The sequence below is a fragment of the Pogoniulus pusillus genome, chromosome 22 (assembly GCF_015220805.1).
Source record: "Pogoniulus pusillus isolate bPogPus1 chromosome 22, bPogPus1.pri, whole genome shotgun sequence".
In the NCBI taxonomy this organism is placed as follows: Eukaryota; Metazoa; Chordata; class Aves; order Piciformes; family Lybiidae; genus Pogoniulus; species Pogoniulus pusillus.
This window is the reverse complement of record NC_087285.1, coordinates 11,092,737-11,116,723: the sequence shown is the minus strand read 5'-3', so window position 1 is coordinate 11,116,723 and position 23,987 is coordinate 11,092,737. Positions and strand designations below refer to the sequence as shown.

The 23,987-nt window shown below is 55.5% G+C and overlaps 1 protein-coding gene across 3 annotated transcripts in view; it reads left to right on the top strand.

The window, feature by feature from the left end:
* PPP2R2B (protein phosphatase 2 regulatory subunit Bbeta) overlaps nucleotides 1-23,987 on the top strand; it is an 80,410-nt gene that overhangs the window by 53,757 nt on the left and 2,666 nt on the right. For all 3 annotated transcript variants that reach the window (XM_064161705.1, XM_064161704.1, XM_064161706.1), the window contains 7 exons: nucleotides 6,151-6,248; nucleotides 7,152-7,317; nucleotides 9,545-9,657; nucleotides 17,798-17,975; nucleotides 19,555-19,719; nucleotides 23,376-23,545; nucleotides 23,751-23,842. In XM_064161705.1, coding sequence (XP_064017775.1) covers nucleotides 6,151-6,248; nucleotides 7,152-7,317; nucleotides 9,545-9,657; nucleotides 17,798-17,975; nucleotides 19,555-19,719; nucleotides 23,376-23,545; nucleotides 23,751-23,842 — 982 coding nt within the window. The remainder of the gene's footprint in view (nucleotides 1-6,150; nucleotides 6,249-7,151; nucleotides 7,318-9,544; nucleotides 9,658-17,797; nucleotides 17,976-19,554; nucleotides 19,720-23,375; nucleotides 23,546-23,750; nucleotides 23,843-23,987) is intronic.

The following is a 23,987-nucleotide window of genomic DNA, read 5'->3' as shown; positions in this document are numbered from 1 at the left end:
GGGGGCGGTGGCCCTGCTGCAGCTCAGGGATGCTCCTGCTGGGGGCTGCATGGCCCCTGTTCTCTGTGCGTGTGTGTGAGGGACTGACATGGGGGCAAGCAGGACCATGTTTGTGGTGAGTTTTTATCCTACACTTACAGGACTGAATTGGATTTAGTGACCCACAGCCTAGGATGGGAATGGTCCAAATGCTGCTCTGTTTGCAGCCCCATTTGCTGTCCTTTTTGGTGCTGCTCAGCTGATGATCATCTGCAGGGCTGGGGGCTGCCACCCTGGGGTGATTTATATGAAATAAAGAGTGCATCCAGAGCCAAGCTGTGGTGACAGGTCCCCTCACAGTGTCCCTAGTGTTCAAACCCAGCTGGCAGATATGGCCAGGAGCATGCTGGCAAGCTGTGACCACCTGGTACAGGTCAGGAGCTGCCTGAGGAAGGCAGAGATCCAACCTTAAGGAACTGGGGAAGGTATTAGCCCTGATGGTGTAATTTGCACAGCTTCTGGGGCTGTTTGTGGGTATGGGGACATGGTAGCCCATACTGCCTGCCTCAAAAGGGCTGGGGAAGCAGACAGAGAGGAAGGACGTGCAGGAATGAGTGACAAGATAGGGTCTGTCTTGCTCATCCCTCCTGAACTACTTGTGTTTGCAGGTTGCCCTCAGCTACAGAGTGAGTGCAGGTCTTGGAGACCATCAGGTGTGAAGTGCAGAGGAGAGCAGCCAGGCCTGCATCATGCCCCTGCTCTGTCCCTGGCCAGGCTGTTTCTGCCTCTGCAGGGCTCCTCTGGGGTTCATGGGGAGCAGAGCTTTGCAGAAGCATTTGTGGATCTATGGAGGAGCTGCCCTGCAGGTGGAGGGGGCCACAGGAGCCTGTGTGGCTCCCATGGATGGAGGGATGTGGCAGCAGAGGCACCCGGGGAGATGCTGCCATGTGGTGACTCACATGTCCCTGGCTGAGGGTGCCCAGAACCTCCTGGCAGGCCACATGAGGTGGGTGCCAGCAGCATGCTGATGGATGCCTCTGTGACATTGCTGCCAGCAGCAGCAGGGTGTGGGATGCTGGCATTGCCCCTTGCTGCCAGTGCCTACCACCCAACAGGTTCTGGCACGGTGAGCACTGCACAAGTGCATTTCTGAGAGGCTGATCTGAGATGGTGGTTTAGGCTCCGGAGTTGCAAGTGCTACCTCAGCTACCTTAGCTGAAGCCTGCAGATGGACTTTCCCTGCCTGTCCCCACTGTGACCCTCTCTGGCTTGCTGTGCTCTGAAGGACACACAGGGCTTTCCATGTCGGATCTATCCTGTGGTGCCATCTGGCCATGTGCCATGGGCTGCACCATCACATCCCATGGGCTGCACCATCACATCCCAGATGGGATTGTTTTTCCCCCTGGAAAGTGGCTGACTTAGGAAGAAAGGGCAAAACCTTGGCACTTCTGTGCAAGGCAGGCCCTGGAGAGCTGTGCCAGTCAGGGAAGGCACACTCCTGGACTGTGCTGGGCATGAGCCCTGTGGACAATAAGATGTGGGGGCACACAGCTGTGGACAGAGCCCCAGGTGGGGCTGGGATGCTCGAGAAGCAAGGATGAGTAGCCTAGGATACTCTGGGAGTGGAAATGAGGTACCTGGGGAGTGGGATGAGGTTCTTGGGATGCTCCAGGAGCAGGAACAGGGCACCCTTCACTGAGCAGGAGGAGAGGGCTGGCATCAAGGGCAGCTCCGTGCTCCAGATCACCCTGCTCCAGGGATGCAGATCTGGGCAGCAGCTGCAGCTGCCCTGGTTCTGCCGTTCCCTCCACTGAGGGGTTTGCTTTCCTGTTCCTGGCGGGGAGCCTTCCCCGCACAGTAGGAGCTGGGGGGCGGGGGGAGGGTGTGCTATAAATTCCTATTTTCTGATAAACCCGAGCGGCCACGGCGGAAACCAGATCCCGTCCGGGCTATTTTTAGCAGGGAGGCTGAGGAGCTGCTGCCGAGGGAGGAGGCCGGGCGGTGCTGGCGAGGGGAGCGTCTCCATGGAAACAGCTTGCTGCAGCTTCCCACTTTGGGGGCACGGAGCGTGTGGGAGGTGATGGAGGAAATGCAGAGGCAAAGAGAGAGAGGCTTTTTGCTTGCTGCTGTCACAAAAGTGCTGTAGGAACCTGAGGAGAAATGGGTGTAAATTATTGATCATTTGGATGCAAATCCGTGTGAATTTTAATTAATAATCGTCCTGTCATGTCTTGGGAGCATGGGCAGGGGAGAGGGGGGGCAGGCAGCAGCCTGTGACCCACCAGCCTGTGCTGGAGGGGTCCGAGTTTGCTGAGACATGTCTCTGGAAAGGGCCTGGTGCTGGAGCTGTGTTCCTGAGTCATAGCTCCTTCAGGGCCTCCTCCATTTTCCCCCTGGGGAAGTTTTCCTGTGTAATTCCAGACCCAGAGACATCTGGGTTGGGTTGGGTTGGTACTTCCACTCACAAGAGGGTTTTTTGAATTGTTGGTGTGTTTTTTAAGGCACAAAAGTGTATTGTTATCCTTGTCTGAAATCCTGATGATTGGCAAGAGCAAACATGTCCAGCACATCTGTGAGGTCCTGTGAACCTGCATTCCCCTTCCCATAGGCACAGACTAAATGGCTGATGAGGCCAGAGTGACACAAGGACCCTCGTGGTGCCAAGCCTGGGGTTTCAGGTGGTGGCTCTGCTGACAGGATGATGCACTGAGTAGCAGGCACTATCTGAAAACCATCTGACTGCAGCATGCAAAGTTATTTTTAATCCATTGGGAAGTGAATGACCTAAAACCAGCAGCTGGAAGGATGAAATAGTGCGAGGCAGGTACATTTCCAGCACAGTGCTTTTAGAAGGAAAGAGCACCCCTTGGTGTGAGTGGCACAAATGCTCCCTGCCCATGGCCTCTGCTGTTCCTCAGCTGCTGCAGCTCCTCTTCTGGGTCTGTCCCTAGTTTGTTCTCCACCTGACACCTCTGCTGATGCAGGGCTTGGGTGAGGACATCGTGATGCTCACGAGGGTGGTGGTCATCTGCTAGAGGAGTGAAAACTCGTGCTTGGGCTGGGTTTAGCTGAGATTTGTTTCCAAACACAGTGTCTCAGTGCTAGAGCATCTTAGTTTCTGGCTGCAGTGTCTGCCTGCAGCCGTGGGTGCAGTGATCTGTGGGAGATGCCCAGCTCTGCAGGGACCTGGTTGGTCTGGTATGCTTTAGACCTGGTGTCCTCTCTCGATTGCAGATTGATTTCTGATTCTGCAGGGTTCTCAGATGCTGTACAGGTCCAACAGGTTCACAGCAGCTTGGGTGGGATGTGGCCTGTCCGGAGGTTCCCTGTTTAAATACCTGTCCTGCTGATCAAGAGGTATTCTCTCAATTTGGAGGCTGCAGGAAGAGAACTCTCTTGGGTGAATGTTCACTTCATGGATGTTTCCTCATTTAATTTCTGAGGTCACACCTCCAGTGCAGCCCCTTTACAAAGCTTTCCCTCATGCAGAGGACTTCGTGGGTCCTTGCTTCTCTGACTCATCAGTCAATCAAAGCCGAGGGTAAAGAACTGGGTGGCTTCAGGAGAGGTTTCTTTTCCATAAGAAGGTCCTTGTTTAACAGCAGCATCAAAACATGTCTGAGCTCTGGGAGCAGGCTGTTGATCTTTCCTGCCAGCGCTAAGACCCAACCCTGTGTGTGCTGTGGCTTCTTGTAGGAGCTTGGGAGGAGAGAAGCACCTTGCATACAGTGTGGGGACATCTTGGGTGCACTAGGGATGGTTTTTTGTTGCCTCCAGTGCGTGTTCTGAAGAGCAGAAGCTACCTGTAAGGGTGTGTAGATTCCACTGCCTAAGGGAAACCAGAAAACAACACCTTGAGAACCTTCCACGACCTGTTCTCCCAGCTCAAACCTGTGCAGGAGGGGAGGAGCAGGTGATCAGGAGAAGTGCAGATCTACTCAGTGACTTTAACCCCAAAAGGCAGAAACCCCTGAATACTGATCAGGACGAGCTGAGGCTGCTGGGCTGTGCCCGAGTTCAGGGTGCTGCTTGGGCACTGGCATGTGGAGCAGCCATGCCCGAGTGAGCAGTGGTGTTGGCTGGTGATGCACTGGTGAGCGCCCTGCTCAGAGACGGGGTGGCTGCCTGGCTGGCAGCTGGTCTGACTGCAACGCCCTCTTGAGTCACTCGCTCAGGCGAGGAACCGTCCTAGGGTGAAGATGGGCTGGTCTGGGGGAGCCTGCAGCTGGGGAAGGGGCTCTGAGTGCCTCACCTGGGGGACACTGTGGCCTGGGGTGTGTGTCTGGGGGGTGTTATGTCGGCTGATGACAGACTGCCCTCAGCGGCTGTGGGACCCCGTGCCAGCCACTCATCTGGGGGCACTGCAGTTCTGCTTCTTTTCTCATGTGCTGTGGTGGTCACTCTCCAGTGAGCATCTGAGAGGGCTAAAGTCCTAGGAAGGGGACAGGACAATTCAGACTGTGAGGTTCAGTTCATAGAATGGTTTGGGTTGGAGGGTCCTTAGAGATCATCTCGTTCCAACCTCGCTGCCGTGGTCAGGGACACCTCCCACTAGATCAGGCTGCTCAGGCCCCCATCCGACCTGGCCTTGAACACCTCTAGGGAGGGAGCATCCACGACTTCTCAGGACGAGACGTTTTGCTCTGCTGGCACCTGGCGGAGTTCATAAGCAAGAGCTGTCACTGCACTGGTCAGAGGCTCTGAAGGTGCCAGAGCTGTGGTCTGGGTGGCACTGGTGTCCCAACTGCACATCTGGTGTTGGCAGCTGCAGCCAGTGCAGGGGGTACTCTGCCCCTTCCTAGAGCTGTGGGGGCTGCACAGCCCTGTCAGTACAAGGTGGGGAGCTGAGAGGACAAAGAGTTGCCAATGTGTGGACAGTGTCAGCTGGAGCCAGCTGCTCTTGCCACAGTAGGTGCCACTTGTAACAGAACCCATCCTATGCCCAGCACTACATCCAGGACTTTGTCTGCTCATCCCTTCCCAGTCTCCCAGAGCTACTGCTGGCTGTGGGCGAGCGCCAGCTGGGCACTAATTGCTGAGGAATTAACCTCTGACCTGCTTCTAAAAATAGACCAAATCAATCCTCTCATTAGCAGCTCTGCTGGCTGTGCCCAGCGGGTGAGCACTGCAGGTCAAAGCCAGCATGGGTGACAGGCTGGGAGTGCTCTCACTTCTCCTGTCATGGCAGCTGCGAGGTGCTGGTGGAGTTTGGGGGCTTTCAGGGTAACAGAGAGCTGAAAAGTATCACTGGAAAGCTAAGCAAAGCACAGAGAAGTGGGAATGCTAATGTGTGACTTGGGTTGCTCTGTCAGGGGTTCAGGTGGACAACAGAATCATCAAGCTGTGGAATTGTTTTGGTCAGAAAAGACCTCCAAGATCACCAAGTCCAACTATGAGCCCAACATCACCATGGTCATCAAACCATGTCCCCAGGTTTCTTGAGCAGTTCCAGGGATGGTGACTCCACCACCTCCCTGGCAGCCTGTTCCAATGCTTGACCACTCTTGCAGGAAAGGAATCGTTCCTAATCTCCAACCTAGGCCTCCCCTCGCACAATTTGAGGCTGATGTCTCTCAACTTCTCACTTGTTCCCTGGGAGAAGAGATTGACTCCCATCTTTGTCTCTCTGCTCTGTCTGCTCCAAAGGCCATCCAGACTACCTCCACGAAGTGCCAGAGTGGAGCAGGGAAGCAGAAGAGCCAGGTGGGAGTGAGACCTCTGCTAGGCTGCCAGGTGGCACCAAGCCCTCCCCAGGGCCCCAGAACTGGTCACATCATCCAGAGTGGTGGCGACAGCTCCATGAGGCATGAGGGGAGCATGCCATGCTGTGCCATGCCATGCTGTGCCATGCCATTCCATTGCCATGCCATGGCCTGCTGACCAGCATCGGACTGCTGCAGCCTGGCCATGCTCAGCACAGACCTCCATGCAAACCGTGACCTTGGCTGCTGGGGCATGGGGCAGGGCATGGGATGGGAGTGCCAGGCAGGTTCTGGGTCATGGCCACAGTGCTCCAAAGTGTCATGGCCGTTACTGTGACAGCAGTGGAAAAAGGTGGGGGGGCTGATGGGAGTCCTGTCGAGACAAGGTGCTGGCAGGCAAAATGGGCACACTGCCTGCAAGAACTGGGCTGTGGTCACTGGAACTGTCTTTGTCTTCTCCTTCCAGCTGACATAATCTCTACAGTAGAATTCAACCACACAGGAGAGTTGCTGGCAACAGGGGACAAAGGGGGCCGAGTTGTGATATTTCAGCGTGAGCAGGAGGTAAGTGCCAGGGAATGCAAAGTGCCCATTTTATCCTTGCAAGAGAAGCTCCTGCTCTGTCCTAATCCATCAGCATCACTTCTGACCCAGTCTCTCCCAGCAGACTCCAGACTGACAAGTGACTGTCACCATGAGCAGGCCCAGGTGCCCTCTGGTACAGTACCTCCTGTGTCCTTTTGCTCTGGCTCTAGCTCTCTGTAGCTGGATGCACTTTGGGCTGGCAGGTCTGAGAGTGCCATACTGTGCCACGTGTGGGTGCCCCTCCCATGGCAAACACACCCCAAACCCCATCCACATTACTAAAACATCCATCACAGCCTAATGACATTGTTCTCAAACTTACAGCCTCAAAATTATGTCTGCCAATGCTGGAGAGAGCTGCTGAGCTAAGCCTTCCACACACAGATACTTCAGCAATCTTTCCAGCCCCATCCCATTCCTTATCTCCCATTTCATTGTTCCTCTGCTTTCCCTGGTCCTCAGCTTCCCAGCCTCACTCCCACCGTGCTCTGCTCAGCTCCTGCTCCAGAGTAGTGCTGCGCTCCAGGGACCAGAGGGGGATTCACCGACTCAAATGTTCCATTCCTGTTCAGTTCCTGCTCCATTCTTGCCCTGTTCCCACTGTCTTCTGTCTCCATTGGTGCTCCATTCCTGCTCTCTTCCCACTTCATTCTCATTTCATTCCCACTGTTTCCCCTCTCCATTCCTGCTCTCTTCTCTCTCTCTTCCCAATCCATCCCCACTCCGTTCCCACCGAGCCCACCAGCGTGCAGGAGGCTGCGCAGCAGCGGGGGCCATGCCTTGGCTCTCAGCCCCACGCCGTGTGGCTGTCACCCGAGCGTCCCTGGGGAGCCGGCAGAGGATGTCCCCGCTCTGAGCCCCTCGCCCGCCTGTCCCCCGCAGAGCAAGCACCAGCCCCACCGCCGCGGCGAGTACAATGTCTACAGCACCTTCCAGAGCCACGAGCCGGAGTTCGATTACCTGAAGAGCCTGGAGATCGAGGAGAAGATCAACAAGATCCGATGGCTCCCGCAGCAGAACGCAGCCTATTTCCTGCTCTCCACCAACGGTAGGTGGCCGCGGGCAGCCCGGGCCGGCCGGGCGCACGGTGACACCGGCGCTGCCGTCCCACCGCCTCACAGCCCCGGGACCTGCGTTTCCCTGGGGGAAGAAAATGTTACAAAACGTCAGCTGCCTGCAGGGTGACACAGGTGTCACAGGCCCAAAGCGGACCGGAGAGCTCAGTCCCCGTGCTTGAGTGCTGCCCTTCTTCTCCGGCAAGGCAGGAAGGCTCTTCCCCCTGCCAGCAGCTTCTGCTCCCTGTTACTTGGATCCTGGGAGCTCGCTGGGGTTTGTTTTTCCACTCTTTTTGTCTATTAAAGAGAACCTGCAGCTGATCTGTTTGCCTTTGCAGCTGGCTTCAGCTCAGCCATCCCATAGTACGGTCAGATAAATGCCAGGAGGATCTGGGAATATTACTTGGGATGAATAGAACCTCAAGATGGATGCAGCTTAATTACTTCAGGGGAAAAGGAGGGGTCTAATTATCTTCCATAACCAACTTACTTTTTATCATAGAATTGACTCTATTGATCACTGTAATAAAATCCAAACTCATCTGGGGGCAGAAGCAGTGAAATGCAATGAAGATTAATTATAGAGTGTTAATGTTCTGTTAATTGAGTTTTTAAATAGTTTTTTGATTAACAGGGATATTATCTCTCCATTTAGGAGGGTGTCTCCTACACACCAGCAGGTTGACAAAACAGTTCTTTTAGAAACACTCCCATGTCCTGCTGTCTCCTTTTGTTCTTGCTGCTAAACTAGCATTAAGTACAGACCCCCCTCCCCCGAAAAACAGGGGGTTAATCAACACAAAACTAATGGCATTCGGTGGAAGTGCTGTGGGAACGAGGAAATGAAGATGGATGATGGGGTTGTGTGTGAGACCTGGTGAAAGCAATGATAAACTATGGACAGAGGCTCTGCCAGGAGGGAGGAAAGAAAACACCATTATTCAGAGTAAACTCCTGTGTTCTGGGAGCTCTGACCTCTGGGGACTTTGTGGCAGAGGGTGGTGGGACAGTGGGAGGGGGCAGAGAAGTGGGGGTGGTTCAGAGCTGCATTCAGCCTAGGGTAAATGCTGGGCTCTGTGCAATTGCTGAGTGAGGAAGATCAGGATGGATTTGGGGTGAGTTACAGGCTTCTTTGGGGAGCTCCCATAGCCAGCTCCACTCCGTGAGCTTTGCTCTTTCATGGTGCTTGTATCATCTGCTCACTGTCTCCTGGATTCCTGCAGGAGCTCTGCTGGGAACACAGGACTCACCTCCTGGCACTCGGAGCCTGGTGAGCTGTGGAGCCATGCAGAGTTCCAAGTCTCTGCTGCTGGTGTGGGCACTCCTGTGGCACTCCAACACCCAACACCCCAATATCTGTGGGGTGGCAACAGCCAGAGCTGCCCTCAGGAGTCCCAGTCCCTTCTCCCGTATTTCTGAAGGTGGGGGTGAGGTGTGGAAGGCAACACCTTAGTGCCAGGGGTCATCCAGGGTGACCGAGGGATGTTTGCAGTGTGAGGGTCAAGAGGAGCAGAAACAGCAGCTGGTGGGGATGGAATCAGGAGATCTGGTGCATCCCTGGTGTTCAACCTTTACAATGGCTGGAATTGGAATGAGTTTAGGAATTACTCTTGGAAAGCAGTTGGTGGCCCCTGGGTAACCACTGCATGAGCTAGGAAATGTGGGAAGAAGAGCTTAGGTGGAAGTCTGCTCTGTGTGTGGGTGGTCAGAAGGGAGGGTGCACAAGTGTGTGTGACACACACCTGTTGGTGGCAGGATGGAGCAGAGCAGCTGTCTGTGGTGCTGGCCTGTTGCTGGGATGCTGGGTTCAGCTTCCTGGCCCTGCTCATGCTTCCCTGTGCTTATCACCTCCTTTGGGGTCACTCAGCCCTGTCACTCAATGTATTGAACACCAACACTCAGGGCATGACCTCTGAACCACGGGAAATCACTTCTCCTGGTGTTCCTCCATTAATGCAATGGTTCTGTTCCCTTGTTCAACCATTTCCTTATGCCTGGACTCAACGTAGCAGTGGCTGTCCATCAGGAACAGGCAAGCCAGGGCTCTGGGGACACGTCCATCAGGAACAGGCAAGCCAGGGCTCTGGGGACACAGCGCTGCGGTGACAGGGACAGCTTCTGAGAGGATGTTTTCCCCTGGGACTGTGTCGCTCGGCAGGTAGGGACACAACAGACGTGAGGGCACAGCCAGCCCTGACAGGCTGCTCTCTCCTGCCCCAGATAAGACCGTGAAGCTATGGAAGGTCAGCGAGCGGGACAAGAGGCCAGAGGGCTACAACCTGAAGGACGAGGACGGTCGTCTCCGAGACCCCTCCATGATCACCATGCTGCGGGTGAGTGGGGCGCACCAAGGCTGCTGAGGAGCCTTTTCTCCAGGGTCTGATGAAAATTGCTGCCAGTGTCCCCTGGTAATGCCATCCTGACCTGGTGGGCTGGTGTTGGAGGGCAGAGGAGTGTGCTGTGTTTTGGAGCCCAGTGCTTTGGCTGGTGTGGGGATGTGGGAGCTGATGCCAGAGCAGTGCCTGGGCTGTGCCATCTCTGGCATGCAGTGTGCCGTGTTTTGTCTCATGCTGGGCACCCCCTGCCATGGTACTGCACTACCTGCCATGCCTGTCCTTGCGAGGACAGGGTTAACTAGCTTGTCCTGCTTTGAGCATTCTCCAGCATAGCTTGGGGAGCACAAGTACCTTCTCCAAATGAGTTTTGCTCCCATCTTAAGGAGATTAAAACCTCCCCAGTCCTGAGGGTTCATTTCCCATTTACTGCATGGGCACAGATGTACAGTCTCCATCAGAGCTGCTGTCCTGTGTGGCTGCTAGGAAGCATGTCCAGGGCATGCCTTTGTGCCCAGGGAGCTGACTGTAGCTGGCCAGCTGTGTCCACAGGCTGACTTTTCCTCAGAACTGCCCTGGGGTGGCTGCTTGGGATCTTCAATCTGCATATAGAGAGCCAGCTCTAGCCCCGGGCACTGCAAGCCCTGTGCATTCAGTCAGAGCTCAGCCCATGCCCTGCTAGCTCCACAGTGGGTACAGGCAGTGCTGGAGACCCCGAGCAGGGCGTTCAGCAAATAGGAAGAAGCTGCACTGTGACATTAGCAGAGACAGCCAACGACCCCTTTTAGTCCACAGAAGTGCCAAGAGCACAGTAATTTTGTCCTGATCCCAGCCCAGCCTATAATTCACAAGCATCCTGTTGGGATTTGCATTTGGGATCCCTGGCGGGGTTGTGTCTGTGCTGTCAGGACCCAGGACTCACCGTGCAGGCTCCAGCTCCAGAGCAGACGAAGCCATTGAAAAACCCAGACAGGGAGTTAATTCTCACCTCCCCTCCCAGTCACTCCTGGTGGCTGGCAGCATTTTCCTTGATAGAGCAGGAAAACATTTTGTTTGGCATCTGGTATAGCTGCTGTCACGTTTCAGGCGGCGTTACCTAGAGACAGAGATGCTGGGGGAGTTTGCTTTGCATCGGGGGGCTGAAGCTGGGTTACCAACTCTCTGCAAGGCTGGCAGACAGGTTAAAGGTGGCCGTGCCCAGGGGTGCTGCTCCAGTTACTGCTCCCTCTCTGGACAAACGCTCTGGAAAAGCCCTGGGCTCACTGGGGAAACCCAGGCCAGTGTTTGACCTCGTTTGCCACCTCAGCACTGTGCCTGTAGCCTCTTCAGCAAAACGTTTCCTAGCGTTTTGAGAGGAGGCTGGAGACGGGTGGGGGTTGGTTTCTTCTCCAATGGAACAAGTGACAGGACAAGAGGAAATGGCCTCAAGCTGCAGCAGGAGAGGTTTAGGGTGGGCATTAGGATCAATTTTTTTCCAAAAAAACTTGTCAAACCCCGGCCCAGGCTGCCCAGGGCAGTGGTGGAGCCCCCAAACCTGGAGGGGTTTCAAAGCTGTGGAGATGTGGTGCTGAGGGACATGGTTTAGTGGTGACCTGGCAGTACTGGGTGACTGTTGTGGTGGCAGCTGATTGAGTCTGACCCTGTTCTTAGTGCTGAAATCCATGACCCTAGGTCTGAAACAGAGCCAGAAATAATCCTGGGTGTTTGTGCAAACACTCAGCCTGAGGTTACCCCATCCACCCACCCAGCTAGCCTGTGCCCAGCGTGGGGAGAGAAGTCCCCCAAGCCCAGCTGCATCTGATGTTTTTCCTTAGCTATGTCCATAGCATTAACTCTTCTGCTGCAGCTTGGGGTGTCTCTGGTGCTTCATCTCCGTGTGGTGCTTGCACTTTGCAGCCATGCCGTAGCCAGCCACAGTTCCATTGCCTACCACAGACAAGAGAAGAGGGGTTTAAACCACCTGGCTGCAGTCATCTCCTGCCCTTTGGTGTAAGGGTTTCAATGTGCTTGGTGAGCATTGTCCTCTGAGGAGCTTCCAACCCAAGTAGTGCAGAGGGAATGCCTAACTCTGCCTGGGCTGTGAGGTGAAGTTCCTGCTGTCATCAAAGGAGCTCTGTCTGTCTGGTAGCCCCCAGCCTGACAACTGCAGCCCTTTGTCCCCCCTTCACAGCTTGTGAGGAGCTGTATCTGCACCATGGGGTGTGTGCAAAGCTGTGTCTCACCCAGGTGATTGAGAGCTCAGGATATTGCCCTAGTATAGAGGATGGTTTCCCATGATCTCCAGTGGGCACTTCTCTGGGAGAGGAATGACCCTGCATGATGTGGGTGTGATGAGCAGGTGCCTTGATGTGCCCAGCTCTTGGTGTCTGTGGCTGTCACAACGAGGGCTGCCAGCTCTCTGGTTAGGAGCTACCATTTCACTCGATTCCAACACAATCCATTGCTTTCTATGCCCCATTGTGCCAAAACCTGGGATTTCTCAGCCCCAGTGCAGTCTGCTGTGGGGGCTGTTGCTGTGTCCCCCTGCACACAGTGCCTTGGAGTGGGGCTGTGCCATGGCAGAGGGATGGGGGTGCTAGGGAGAGAGGCTGCTGCATTTCAGCCCCAGCAGAGCTCTGTCTGCCTTGTGCTTGCATGCATCCTCCAGAGCATTACCATTTAAATGACAAGATAATGGCAGACGTTTGGCTTTTTTTGGCTATAAAATGCACGTGGCAGAACTAATCAATTTCAAATGATCCTACCCAAAGCATTGCTACAGAGATTGGGAAAAAAAAAAGATATTTTCCCATTTCCCCCTCTTCCTGCCCTCCCTTCCTGCCCCCACCCCCAACCTGCGCTTCTGCCGGCCCCTCTGCCTGCCCTCCTGCCCCTCTGCTTGCCTCCCTGCCTGCCTCTCTGCCTGCCCCCATGCTGGGACTGCTCGAGCATGTGCTGGTAATAGGGATGTGCTTGTGTCCACTTTACCTGGGATAACAGGAAAATTGTGAGCTGCCTGCTGGGATTCCACCGATATTGTCTCTTTTTCAGCAGGGGAAAGAGGTTAAAAAACATCTTTTCAAACAATGACATCTTGAAGGGGAGTGAAATTCTGATGAGATTGGTGTGGAGGGTTCAGGGTTTGAACTGCACATAAGGCAAACGTTTTGCTTCTCCTTTGAGGTCTCTGCAAATGAATTTCAGAATTTGGTGGAGGTGATCCTGGAGTGAAGTAGCTGAACCGAGACAAATTCTGCATTGCAAACAAAGCAATGCTACAAAAGCACACCAAGAATGGGAAGCCTGAGGTGGCTTGGGCTGTGTGTGAACTGAGACTTGCAGGAGATGCTCACCTCTGTGCTTGAAACCCCTCATGAACTGGCTCTGGGTTTGGGTGTGTAGATGGGGAGAGTGTTTGTGTTGATGGCCCACACAGACTAACTCAAGGCTCTAAACTCTGCTTCTTGGTGCTGATGGAGGAGAGCACAAGCTCCTGTGACTCAGGTCTCATTGTAGCTGGAACCTGCTGGCCCCAAACAGCTCTCCTCTTCAGCTGGGGACAAGACAATGGCCCTGCTTCTGCCCTTCTGCAGGGTGGGGGACTATGGGAGGGTACAGGGCAGGTGGTGTAGGGATCTGCCTCCAGGAACTCCACCATTGCCCTAGACAGGCTGCTCCAAGGCTGAACAACCCTTATGCAGAAGAAGTTGTTCCTCATGCCCAGCTTAAACCTCCCATGGGGCAGCTTGAGGCCATTTCGTCTTGTTCTGTCACTTCTTTCATGGAAGAAGAGACTTTCTCCCCCTCCAGCTCCATCTCCCATGGCTGCAGGTGGATGCTGAGTGCCTGCTGGTGCTGGTGCCCTGCGGTGTGCAGATGCCAGTGAGCAGTGTTGTATCACTGCCCTGTGGTGTGCCAGCAGCCTCCTTCATGGTGGAGCTTCTGGACAAGACTCTAGCACCTCAGCTCTGGCTGTACTGTCCTCCCTGCTGACGTGCTGCACGTGGACCTCCCCCTGCTCCTGTACTCCAGGAGGGACCTAGATCATTTTGGGATGGCCTGTCCCTCTAGGATCTGCAGAGGTGAAGGTGGATCTTCACCTGGCAGCGAGTCTGTGCCTCTGTTTTGCTCTATGGCAGAACGCTCAGCACCAGCAGGGGTGGCGTCAGTGCGGTGCTTAGCAGGGAGGGACATGTCTAGGGAGCAGAGATGAGCCCAGGAGCTGTGTCAGCTGCATGCAGCAGTAATGAGATAGTGGCTTTATCCTCCCATGGGAGGCCACCTTGCACACTTCATGGGGAAGGTCCAATAAGATGAAATCCTGAAGAGCATGAAATTGTCCATCTGCCGTGGAAATGGTGTTTGGAGCACACTTTGCTGCAAGATACTCACCTGCAGGCAGCGCCGGCGGCTGGCAGGACCTGCCTGCTGTAGGCAGGGAACAAACATGGGGAGCAGTTGGAGGAGCTGCCGGAGCAGGTGAGGAGCTGCCGGATTTGTGCCCAGCAGCTGGCTTTGCTCTCTGGTTTGCCAGGAACTGGATTACATTTTACTCCTTGCAAACCCAGGGCTTGGGTTAATCTGGGCTTGGGCTGCAGCTAATCCCCTTGTCCAGATCCTGCGGCTTGCTGGGGGTGGGCAGGCTGGTGGGCATGGGGCTGCTTGTGAAGTGGGAGCTGCCCTGCGGTTGGCATTGTGGCTGCTAGGCTGCCACAGGTGGTGGCAGAGCTTCTGCTGCTGTTGTGCTGAGGCCTGGTCACCCCTCACGAGGTGGGGATGGATTGTCACCTCAGTGAGGGGTTTATTGATTCCTTTTCAGTGCCTGCTACTCTGGGCCAGGTTTGGATCTCAGTGTAAGGCTGGTTGGCTCTGTTGTGCCCAGAGGATTTCTGTGGAGGTAGCTGAGAGCAGAATCTCCTTCTCTATCATGCAGACCAGGCTCATGGTCCCAGCATTATGGTTACCCTGGCTCCTGTCTGCCAGCAGCACTGGGCAGGATGGCCATGGAACCCACGGCAGGGCAATGCTAGGAGCTGCTGCATGTGGGCAGAGGTGGCATCACTGCTTTGCTTGTATGCCCTAGGCGTCCCTTCTGTGAGCCTGTCCTGCCATAGTCATAGCTGGCAGGAATACAGCTGGCCTCCACTGCAGCCCCTAAGAAGGATCCCAGTAGTGGTGGCCAAGTCCCATCTCACTGCAGGGCTGTGTGTGGGGTTCCATGCCACCAGTCTGACCCTGGCAACAGGCAGTTCAAACCTGACATGTGCTGGGCTTGTGCTGGTGAGAGGTTCTGTGGCCACACTGTCCTGGAGCTGAGGCTTCTGCCTGGCACATTGATGTGTTTGGAAGATGCTGTGAGCCATGCAGCACCTCTGGGTTCTTCTGAGAAGCAACCACCCTCTGCATCTCCTCAGGCCATGTCCATCACAGCACTGGAACTGACGGAGAAGCTTTTCCTCCAGGAGCAGGGAATGTTTGGTAACAGCAGAGATGACAAACAATAAACGAGATGGAGTCGGTGGGAATAAGAGACAGCAGTTACTGACAGGTACTGACAGTGCCAAGGTCCTTGGCTCAGCAGCTGGAGGTGGCAGGAGGACCTGGAGCACGGGCAGAGGGGAGGGACCAGGGTGTGCTGGCTCCTCCCTGCACCCTTACCCAGGAGAAAATGAACTTCGCAGCTCAGGGGCAGATGTGTGCCTCATTATCTGGGGAACGGGGAAGCCTTGGGCAGGCAGGAGAGGAGTCCAGTGCTGTGTGCGCCGTGGGTGAGTGGCACCCGTGCTCCTGCAGGGGGTGCCTGCTGAAGGCAGGAAGGAAAATGAAGATGTATTTTGTCTTAAATGAAAAATGACTGGCACTCCCCCTCCCTCCCTGAAAACAGGCAGTAATTTAATTTGTTAGTGGTTTATTTTATTTGACAGACTCTCTATGCACTTGATGTGGTTTGTTACACTGCATTACCCAACAGTGGGTGTGTGGCACCAGAGTTGCCCTGGGGAGGGGCACGCTGAGAGGGCTCTGTCCTCCTTGGGGTTGCACTGGCAGAGCTGGGGGAGGCAGGTGCTGACTTCATGTGCTTCAAGAAATGCAAAAAGCCCAAGTTTCAGTTGCTGTCCTGTTGCCTCATTTGGTGGGTGCTTGCTTTTCGCTGTCACTGACCACAGCCACGCTGGGCTCCCTGCCTGCCCAGCTGGGCATGCCTGTGGCTCCTGGAGCAGTCTGCAGGTTATCCCTGCACATCACCTTTCCTGTCCCTTTGCTGGATATTGATCAGAAACCTGCTGCAGATACTTGCACTGAAGTGGGTCCTGGTCCTGGAGGTTACATTGCTGGAGACCAGGCAGCGTGCTGGAAGAGATACAACCAGGAGCAGGTCTGTGTCGAGGAGCAGGATGAGCAGAGGGATCTTTGCCCGTGGACTGGATGTTGAATGCCAGCACTGGGGTCCAATCACCAGCATTGCCCCTTGTTGCCCTGTCCTGTGGTGGCCGTTTCCAGTCAGCTTCAGGACAGGCTTTAGCAGAGAGCAGACTAAACCCAGGCTGTGCTGGCAGCTGCTCCCCTCAGCCATGCTGAGATGGTGTTTGCTTCAGCTCCAAGATTCCTACAGCGTGGGATGAGATCCCCAGGCTGGTCTGAGCTCGCAGCACATTGGCTGCTCCTGCCCCAAATCCTCGTTGCTTTCAGTGGCAGCCTTAAGCAGCACATGGTGAGGAGGGGCAGGGACACTTGCTCGCTACCATGTTCCAGTGCAGATTCCTTCCGCTGCAGCAGATGACACATCCTGCCTTAACAAAACCCTCACGGATGACCAGGTTTGTCCCTCCCCTGGGGTTTTGTCTGCTGAGGTACCAAGACACACAAAAAAAAGCTCCAGAATGTGGCTCTGAAGTAGCGTGTGGAGAATTCTCTTGGCTGAAGAGGTCCTCTCTGCTCCGTGGCTGTGAGCAGCTGCCGTGTACGAGCTGGGCAGGGAGTCGTGCTGGGCTCCTGAAGGTAGTAGGTGGCTGCACTGCCGTGGCTCAGACATGGGCCGTCTTGGCTGCTGCCCACTTCTGGGCTCTGCTGGGCACGGGGACTGGCACAGCATCACCTTGCTGGGTGAAATCCACTGCTGAAGCCTCTGCTGGAGTTATTTTTGTGCCCAGCAAAACCTGGTGTGGCGTGGAGCCTTCTCCCTTTGCACAGCCATCATGTTTCTGTCACTCTGAATGACAGCACAGCTCCTGTGATCCCCCAGCAAACTGCGAGCCCCGTCCCCAGCTGGCTGCACCGAGCCCTTCCGCGGCAAACGATGCATCATTGCCCGTGTCAGCCCGGATTAGCCGGCAGGCTCGTCACATTAGGCAGTCCCTGCGCTCCTGTGTCACTCGAGCTGGCTGTCACACTCCCGTCCCCGCCACTGCAGCCCTGGGAAATCTTTTTGGGCAGCAGGCAGATAACAGAGACGGTAATGAAGTAGCTGGAGAAGAGAGCTGGCTGGGGAGAGCTCGCTGGAGCCCAGGCTGGCGCTTGAAGTTGCCTGGTAAGCCTCCTGTCTGGAGTGACTCTTACACCGCTCCTTACCTGCTGCACCCCTCCACCCCTGGCGGTTACAGAAGTGCCGTTTGTCAGTCTGAAGGTGAACCGTGCATCGCTCCCTTCGCAGCCCTTCCGTCTGTCCCTGTCCGGCACTGTGCCCCTCCCTCGGCTCGTCCCTTAGCTCCATCACTTCACTGCGGAGCAAATGCCAAGGAGTGGAGAGTCGGCGCTGACCTGGCTCTGAAGAACCCTTTCTGTCAGAAGGGCTCTAGGAGCGCCAGGCTCAGCTCAGCAGTGACAAAACAAGGGCGGAGTGGTTTTGGTTTGTTTTTTTCCCAGAGGAATGGTTGCTGCAGTAGAGATCTAAGCCCAGTACTGGGCTCTCGCTGCCTCACCGTAGCCTCACCATACTGGTTCCTCTTGCCAAACGGAAAGGGTTCTCTGTCTGCTGGTCCTTCTGCTCCTTCCTTTAGGAAGGCAGCAGGGTTCTTTGGTGAGAGTATGGAGGGTGAGATGGGGCACTGGGAACCAGAGCTGCTGCTGTGGCCACAGGGTTGTTCACCTCCCGTGCTGTGTGCTGGTGTGGGGCAGCCAGACCTTGTCCCTGGGTGCTGACACTCTGCCTCCCACCCCGCAGGTGCCCGTGCTCCGGCCCATGGACCTGATGGTGGAGGCCACGCCTCGGAGGGTGTTTGCCAATGCACACACCTACCACATCAACTCCATCTCTGTCAACAGCGACTATGAGACCTACATGTCAGCAGATGACCTGAGGATAAACCTGTGGAACTTTGAAATCACAAATCAGAGTTTTAGTATCCTTTGGTGTGTGTTGTCCTGCGCCCCTGGGATGGTCTCAGCCTGGCCAGGAGCAAGAGCGAGGGAAATGTCCAGGCTGGGAACCTGGACACATGCAGATGGCAGTGGAGAATGACAAGGCTGGATGGGGAGACAGATCCTTGGGAAGGTGGGCAGTGTAGGTGGCATCTGTGAGCTCCAGCTCTGCAGAAGACAGCAAGGCTGTGCCCATGTCTGCTGTGATGATGACCAAGCAGGTAGTACAGCATCTCGCCTGGTCATGCACCCTGCCCATGGCTCCTTGGTGCAGGAGCTTCAGCCTCTGGCAGGGGGTCAGCAGTACAAAACAGTGCTGCCAGCTGTGCACCCAGCTGCAGAACACCCAAAATCCCAGTCTCTGGTGTTGTTACCAGGATGCTCCCTCTCACACAATCCTGAAATGTCAGCACGGTGGGGGCTGAAAGGGACCTCTAAAGAGTGATCTCTGAAGATCATCTAGTCCAATCCCCTGCTAAAGCAGGTCTGCCTCTGCCCGTGCTGCCAGGCTGACACCAGGCTGTCTCCAGTGGGCATGACCCATGTCACAGCAGCCACAAGACTCATCTGGCATCACTCAGCTGCTGCTTCCTGCTGCGGTGACACGTTGAGGCGTTTTGCCTGCAGGGTCTTGGTGGGGCGGGTAGGAGGGAGGGGGTCTGTGGGTGATGGAGGAGACAGATGCCTTGGGGAAGAAAGAAAGAGGAGACGTTAATGGTGCAGGCTCCCTTCTGCCCTGCAGCAGGGTGACAGGCTGCCAGTCACCGCCACACAATGAGGCTCTGCCAGTTACCCCAGTAACAGCCGCATCAGGAATCATCACAGCAGGGCACTAATCACCGCGGGGGTGGCTCAGAGTGTTTCCCAGCAAGAGATCCTCAGGGCCTGTGGTGGATTTAGGCAGCTGAAGAGGTCTTCAGCAGTCACAGTCAAGTGGCTGTTGGGATCTTGACGTGGCTGTAGCTGAGCAGGGCTGCGATGGATGCTGTGTTTTGAAAATGAGGAGCACTGAAGTTGGGTAAAACCTCTGGGGGCTCCGATGACCTAAGGGGTTTGGCCGAGGTGCAAGTGCAGCACTCAGAATGCTTGATAATTGGTGTAGAAGTGTCACCACCAGAGAGGTGCCACTCAGGTGTCCCATTGCACCACAATGTTCTGGAAATGATGTGCCCCAGGCTGTGGTGGGCTTCTGCTGGTCGTCATGCTCAGGGCTTTGTTTCTCTCTTGTTGTTTTTGGTGCAGTTTTATTGCCCTGGCACTGCAATAAAAGTTGTTTACTCTGTCTGGGGCCAGGTAGGCACAGTCAGGTCCTGTGCCATGCAGATGAGCTGCAGGCTCTGGAGCCATGGTCCCTGGATGAACAGAAACGGTGACAGGTGCTGTCTGACCCCTGCACTGGCACTGGCTGGGTGCAGCTGTGCTGCGGTGCCACCCTCCTGGGCACACCTGGTGGGCACAAAGCAGGGGCAGCCCGGGTGCCCAGAGACATCACCAGGAGGAGCAGCAGGTGGAGGATCCCAGGGGCTGGGCTCTGTGTGGGTCCTTGACTCACCCTGCCAGACATCGTGGACATCAAGCCAGCCAACATGGAGGAGCTGACGGAGGTGATCACGGCGGCCGAGTTCCACCCGCACCACTGCAACACCTTCGTCTACAGCAGCAGCAAGGGCACCATCCGGCTCTGCGACATGCGCACCGCCGCGCTCTGCGACCGCCACGCCAAGTGTGAGTGCGCCGCCTGCGCTCCCCGCCCTTCCCAGGGGACAAAAGAGGGAGTGTAGGCACCCACCTGGGCTCAGCTCTGCTCTGCCACCTCGCCCCATCCTCCTCTGGGTCCTGCCTGCTGCTGGGCGTTCTCAGGGCCACCTGCCCTCTGCCCTGCTGTCCCCAAAAGGAGCAGCTTCCCCTGAGGTTTGGCCCCGTGCTCTTCGAGGAGCACATTGGAAACCCCTTGGTGATGTTCCAGCAGCAGCAGGTCTGAGGGGTCGCTGGGATGTCGACGTGCAGTGTCTGTGGAGCTGTCAGTGCCAGGGAGGGCTGGGCTTGCCCAGGTTCTGTCCAAGCAGCCCCATCACCTGTTGTCACCAGTGGCTGATGCACGGGGTGCAGGGTGTGCAGGAAAGCCACCTCCGGGTTTGGAGTAAGCTGGGCTGCTGGGGAGCATGTGCTTGACCCTCCCTAGGCTGCTGCCATGCAGAAGCTGCTGCTGGGGCAGCTGGTGGGAGGTTGTCACTGGGAATATTGTCCTCACCAGCAGCTCATGGTGGAGTACCAGCACGGACACCCTCAGCACTTCTGGTTGGGCTACTGACTGCCTGCTGCTGCTCTTTGTGCTCCTGCGGCTCCTGGAAGGCAGCTCTGTGCTGAGTGTGGGGTGTGAATAGGACACAAAGATGGGGCAGCCCTGGGGGAGTTTGGGGTCTGCTTCAAAGGCAGCAAGGGCCACCATGACAGGACAGCTAAACTCTCGTGTCCTGGGCATGTTTGGGGTCTCTTCAGAAAATGGCCATGGTCTTGCAGGGAATTGAGGAGGTTTTCAGTCCCTAAAGTGTGATTGTGCCACCAGAACAAGATGCACGAGCCAGGTGGGAATTACTGGAGCCACACACGAATCATCTGCCTCCAGAGAATTCTGGGGGTGTGTCAGATTCAGCTTTCCTGGAGGGAATTACACACCAGCTGCTGCTGTTCGGGCTTCTGAGCTGTGGTCACATCTGACACCTGTTCTAAGCTGGAACAAACTGGCTGGGCACAAAAGCTTCCATTACGCTAGAGGTGCTGAAATAGCAAGTGACAGTGTCCCCAAATCCTGATCAGAAGTCACCTTTCTGGGCTGGCATTTCCTGACTCTGTCTGGCAGCTCTGCAGTGACAGCTCAGGAGCAAACAAAATTCATGCTCCCCACACTTCAGCATTTCCCTTTGTCTGGGGCTGCAGCTCCTGCCCTGGGTGAGCTCAGGAGCCATGGTGAATCCTGGCTGGGTTTGACCTCCCCTGTGACATCTCCTTATTGATTTCCCTCAGCTCCTCAGAAGCAGCAGCCTCAGTCAATTGCAGCTCAGCAGAGAGGCGTGAGTGGAAATTGAGACAGTTCATCAAAGTTCAAAATGAAAAGCAAGGTTAGCTTCTGGAGGCGAATCCTGCAGCGGAGGCGTTTAATAACTGTCAGTGGCTAATGCAGATCCAGGGGACAGCCCTGCACGTCCCACCCTCTTCATTTAGATGGATGCAGTTTGCTGCCTGGGGCCAGGCTTCACTCATCTGCTTCCCTTATTAGATTTTGTTTGCCCACTTGATTTGAGGCTGTGTGTAGTGTGACACGGCGTGTGTCACCTGCAGCTTTGTGGCTGGGCTGGGAGAGAGCATCAGCTCCCATGGAGGAGCACCTGCTAGAGGCACACAGGTTCTGTGAGGGGACATCTCCTTGGGCACACGGAGCACAGAAACATCACCGGTGCTGTCCAAAGCCCTGCAGGAAGCCAAGGGGGCACTGGGGCTCCTGGAGCATCTGGTCATGCTGGTAAAAGTCACCTGTTTGAAAAGCACATGGGGAAGGGAGGAAAAGCTCTGCTGGGGCTTACTGTGGTTGTTTTCCCCTAGCAAAGGCCTTGGGCTTTTCATTTCTGGTTAGGCATCACCTGTGGTTGTACTTCCCAAGCTCCTGGAACAGAAGGTTCAGGGTACAGTCCCAAAGGAACCTTTGTCTTGTCACTGGTGACTGTGTTGCAGCAACACCACAGTTCCAGCTTTGGCTAGAAAGAAGCAGCCCACAAAGCTGCTCTGGTGAGGTAAGGACAGCTCACACCTCTTACCCTGCTGCAGCTTTCCAAGCTGCTGGTTGAAAGTTTTCCCAGAGGAGCAGGAGCAGCCTGTGGGCCCTTTCTGGCCGTCTTGTCGTTGATTTGATCTGTGCCCCATGGTGCTGATGAGGGCTGTGGGCAGAGGTTGCTGGCACAGCATGGGCAGCTCGGTGCCAGAGGGCAGTGGGTTGGTTGTGTAACAGAATTAGTGCTCAGAAATCCGCCGGCTCAGCAGCACAGATCTGCTCCTGCAGCAGGAACAAAGCCATGCAAAAGCCTTCAGCTGGGTAGCAAAAATAGTCGTGTCCCCCCGCCCCGAGCCCCTGTCCAGTGCCCACTCTGCTTTTGGTGGCACTACCAGAATGCTGTGACCCCAGTTCTGGCAGAGCCCTGCTGCTCCAGGGCTGGGACTGGTCAGGGTCTGAGCATCCCATGGAGCAGTGGACAGCTGCCACGTGCTGTTGGCACAGGCAGGGATGGCACTGAAATGCCAGCTCTGCAGAGCTAGGCTCCAGAAGAGCCCTGGAACAAGCCCACACACACCGATCCGTGGCAGTAAAACAGCCTGTGGGGCAACGGCAGAGCTGAGGTGGTGGCAACACAGACAAGTTGTGGTTAGTGCCTTCCACAGCCTGCTGGGGTCCTTTTGACTCTCTGGCTGCTCTCACTTCCCTTGTCCTAAAGCCCCCGTGTGTGGTCAGTGCTTCTGCTGGTGACTGAAGAAGCTGGAGTGGGTCCTGCCAGTGCTAATTTGTAGGGATCAAGTAGACTGGCATTTCAGGAGCTTTCCCCTCTGTACTCAGGGCTGAGGCTCAAGGGATAAGCCCAAGCACTGTGCCAGGCACAGAGCCACCAGCACATCCCTGGCTGTGACCACTGGCTGGTTAGAGCCAGCAGCCACCATGGCAGAGAGGTTGTAACAGAGCCTGGAGACCAGGGTCAGGCAGCATGGCTGGCAGCTGGGGTTTTCTCCAGCAGAGCAGCAGTGTGAACTCCTCCAGCTTGCCCAGCAGCATCATCCAGCGCTGTGCTGGATAGTTGCAGAGAGAGGAGGTTGGATGGATGGCCCTGTGTCAGCAGCAGCTTTCTCGCTGCAGCTCTGTGATGGGCCTCCAAAGCCACACTTGCCCAGCTGATGTTGCTTTGAAATCAAATTTGTAAATACATTTAATTTGGAACTTCATCCATCTCCTTCAATCTGCTCAAACCGTGATTTACTCAGCCTGATCAGATTCCATCTGCAGGTTGCAGCAGCTATAAAATATTGCCATTGACTTTTGGTTATGCTGCACATTGATTTCCAGAGAGCAGAAGTGACACATGGGGCTCTTAAATTGTCTGGGCTTCTGTGGAGCTGTTGATGGCTGCTCTGCAATCATCCCTCCCGCTTAGCGCACACATCAAACCCAGGAGCTTCCATTGTGCCATGGGAGTTTGTCTGGCCTGGGCCAAACCCAGCGCTGGGGAGCATTCACCCAGCTTGCTGTGGTGATGTCTTGCAGGGGCACGGTGCCTCTGCTCGGTTCCAGAGGGCGTTTGGGTGGTGACTGATGGCAGGACTTGTCCTTTGCTCTTCCACAGTTTTTGAGGAGCCTGAAGACCCCAGTAACAGGTCGTTTTTTTCTGAGATCATCTCCTCAATCTCTGATGTCAAATTCAGTCACAGCGGGAGGTATATCATGACCCGTGACTATCTCACTGTCAAGGTGTGGGACCTGAACATGGAGAACCGGCCCATTGAGACCTACCAGGTGAGTGTGGCACAGCTGGGTGGTGCTGAGGGACATGATTTAGTGATGACCTGGCAGTGCTGGGTTAGTGCTCGGACTTGATTGTCCTTCCAACCAAAATGATTTTATGATTCAGCCCTTGGTGGGCATCAGGCTGGCATTAGCTGGTGACTGGGCTGGGCCAGCTGGTGCTGGGTCCTCATGCCCCATCCCTCCCTGCTGGCAGGTTCACGACTACCTGAGGAGCAAGCTCTGCTCGCTCTACGAGAACGACTGCATCTTCGACAAGTTCGAGTGCGTCTGGAATGGCTCTGATAGGTGAGTGCTCACTGCTGTGGCTGCAGTGGGCTACCAGCCTGCCAGGTGCCCAGTATGGCACACTGGGTGCACCTTTGGGGTGTCCTGCTGGCTCCTGTGGCTTCGTGTGGGCCCCTTCCCAGGCTGCAGCTGGCTGTGGGGTCTG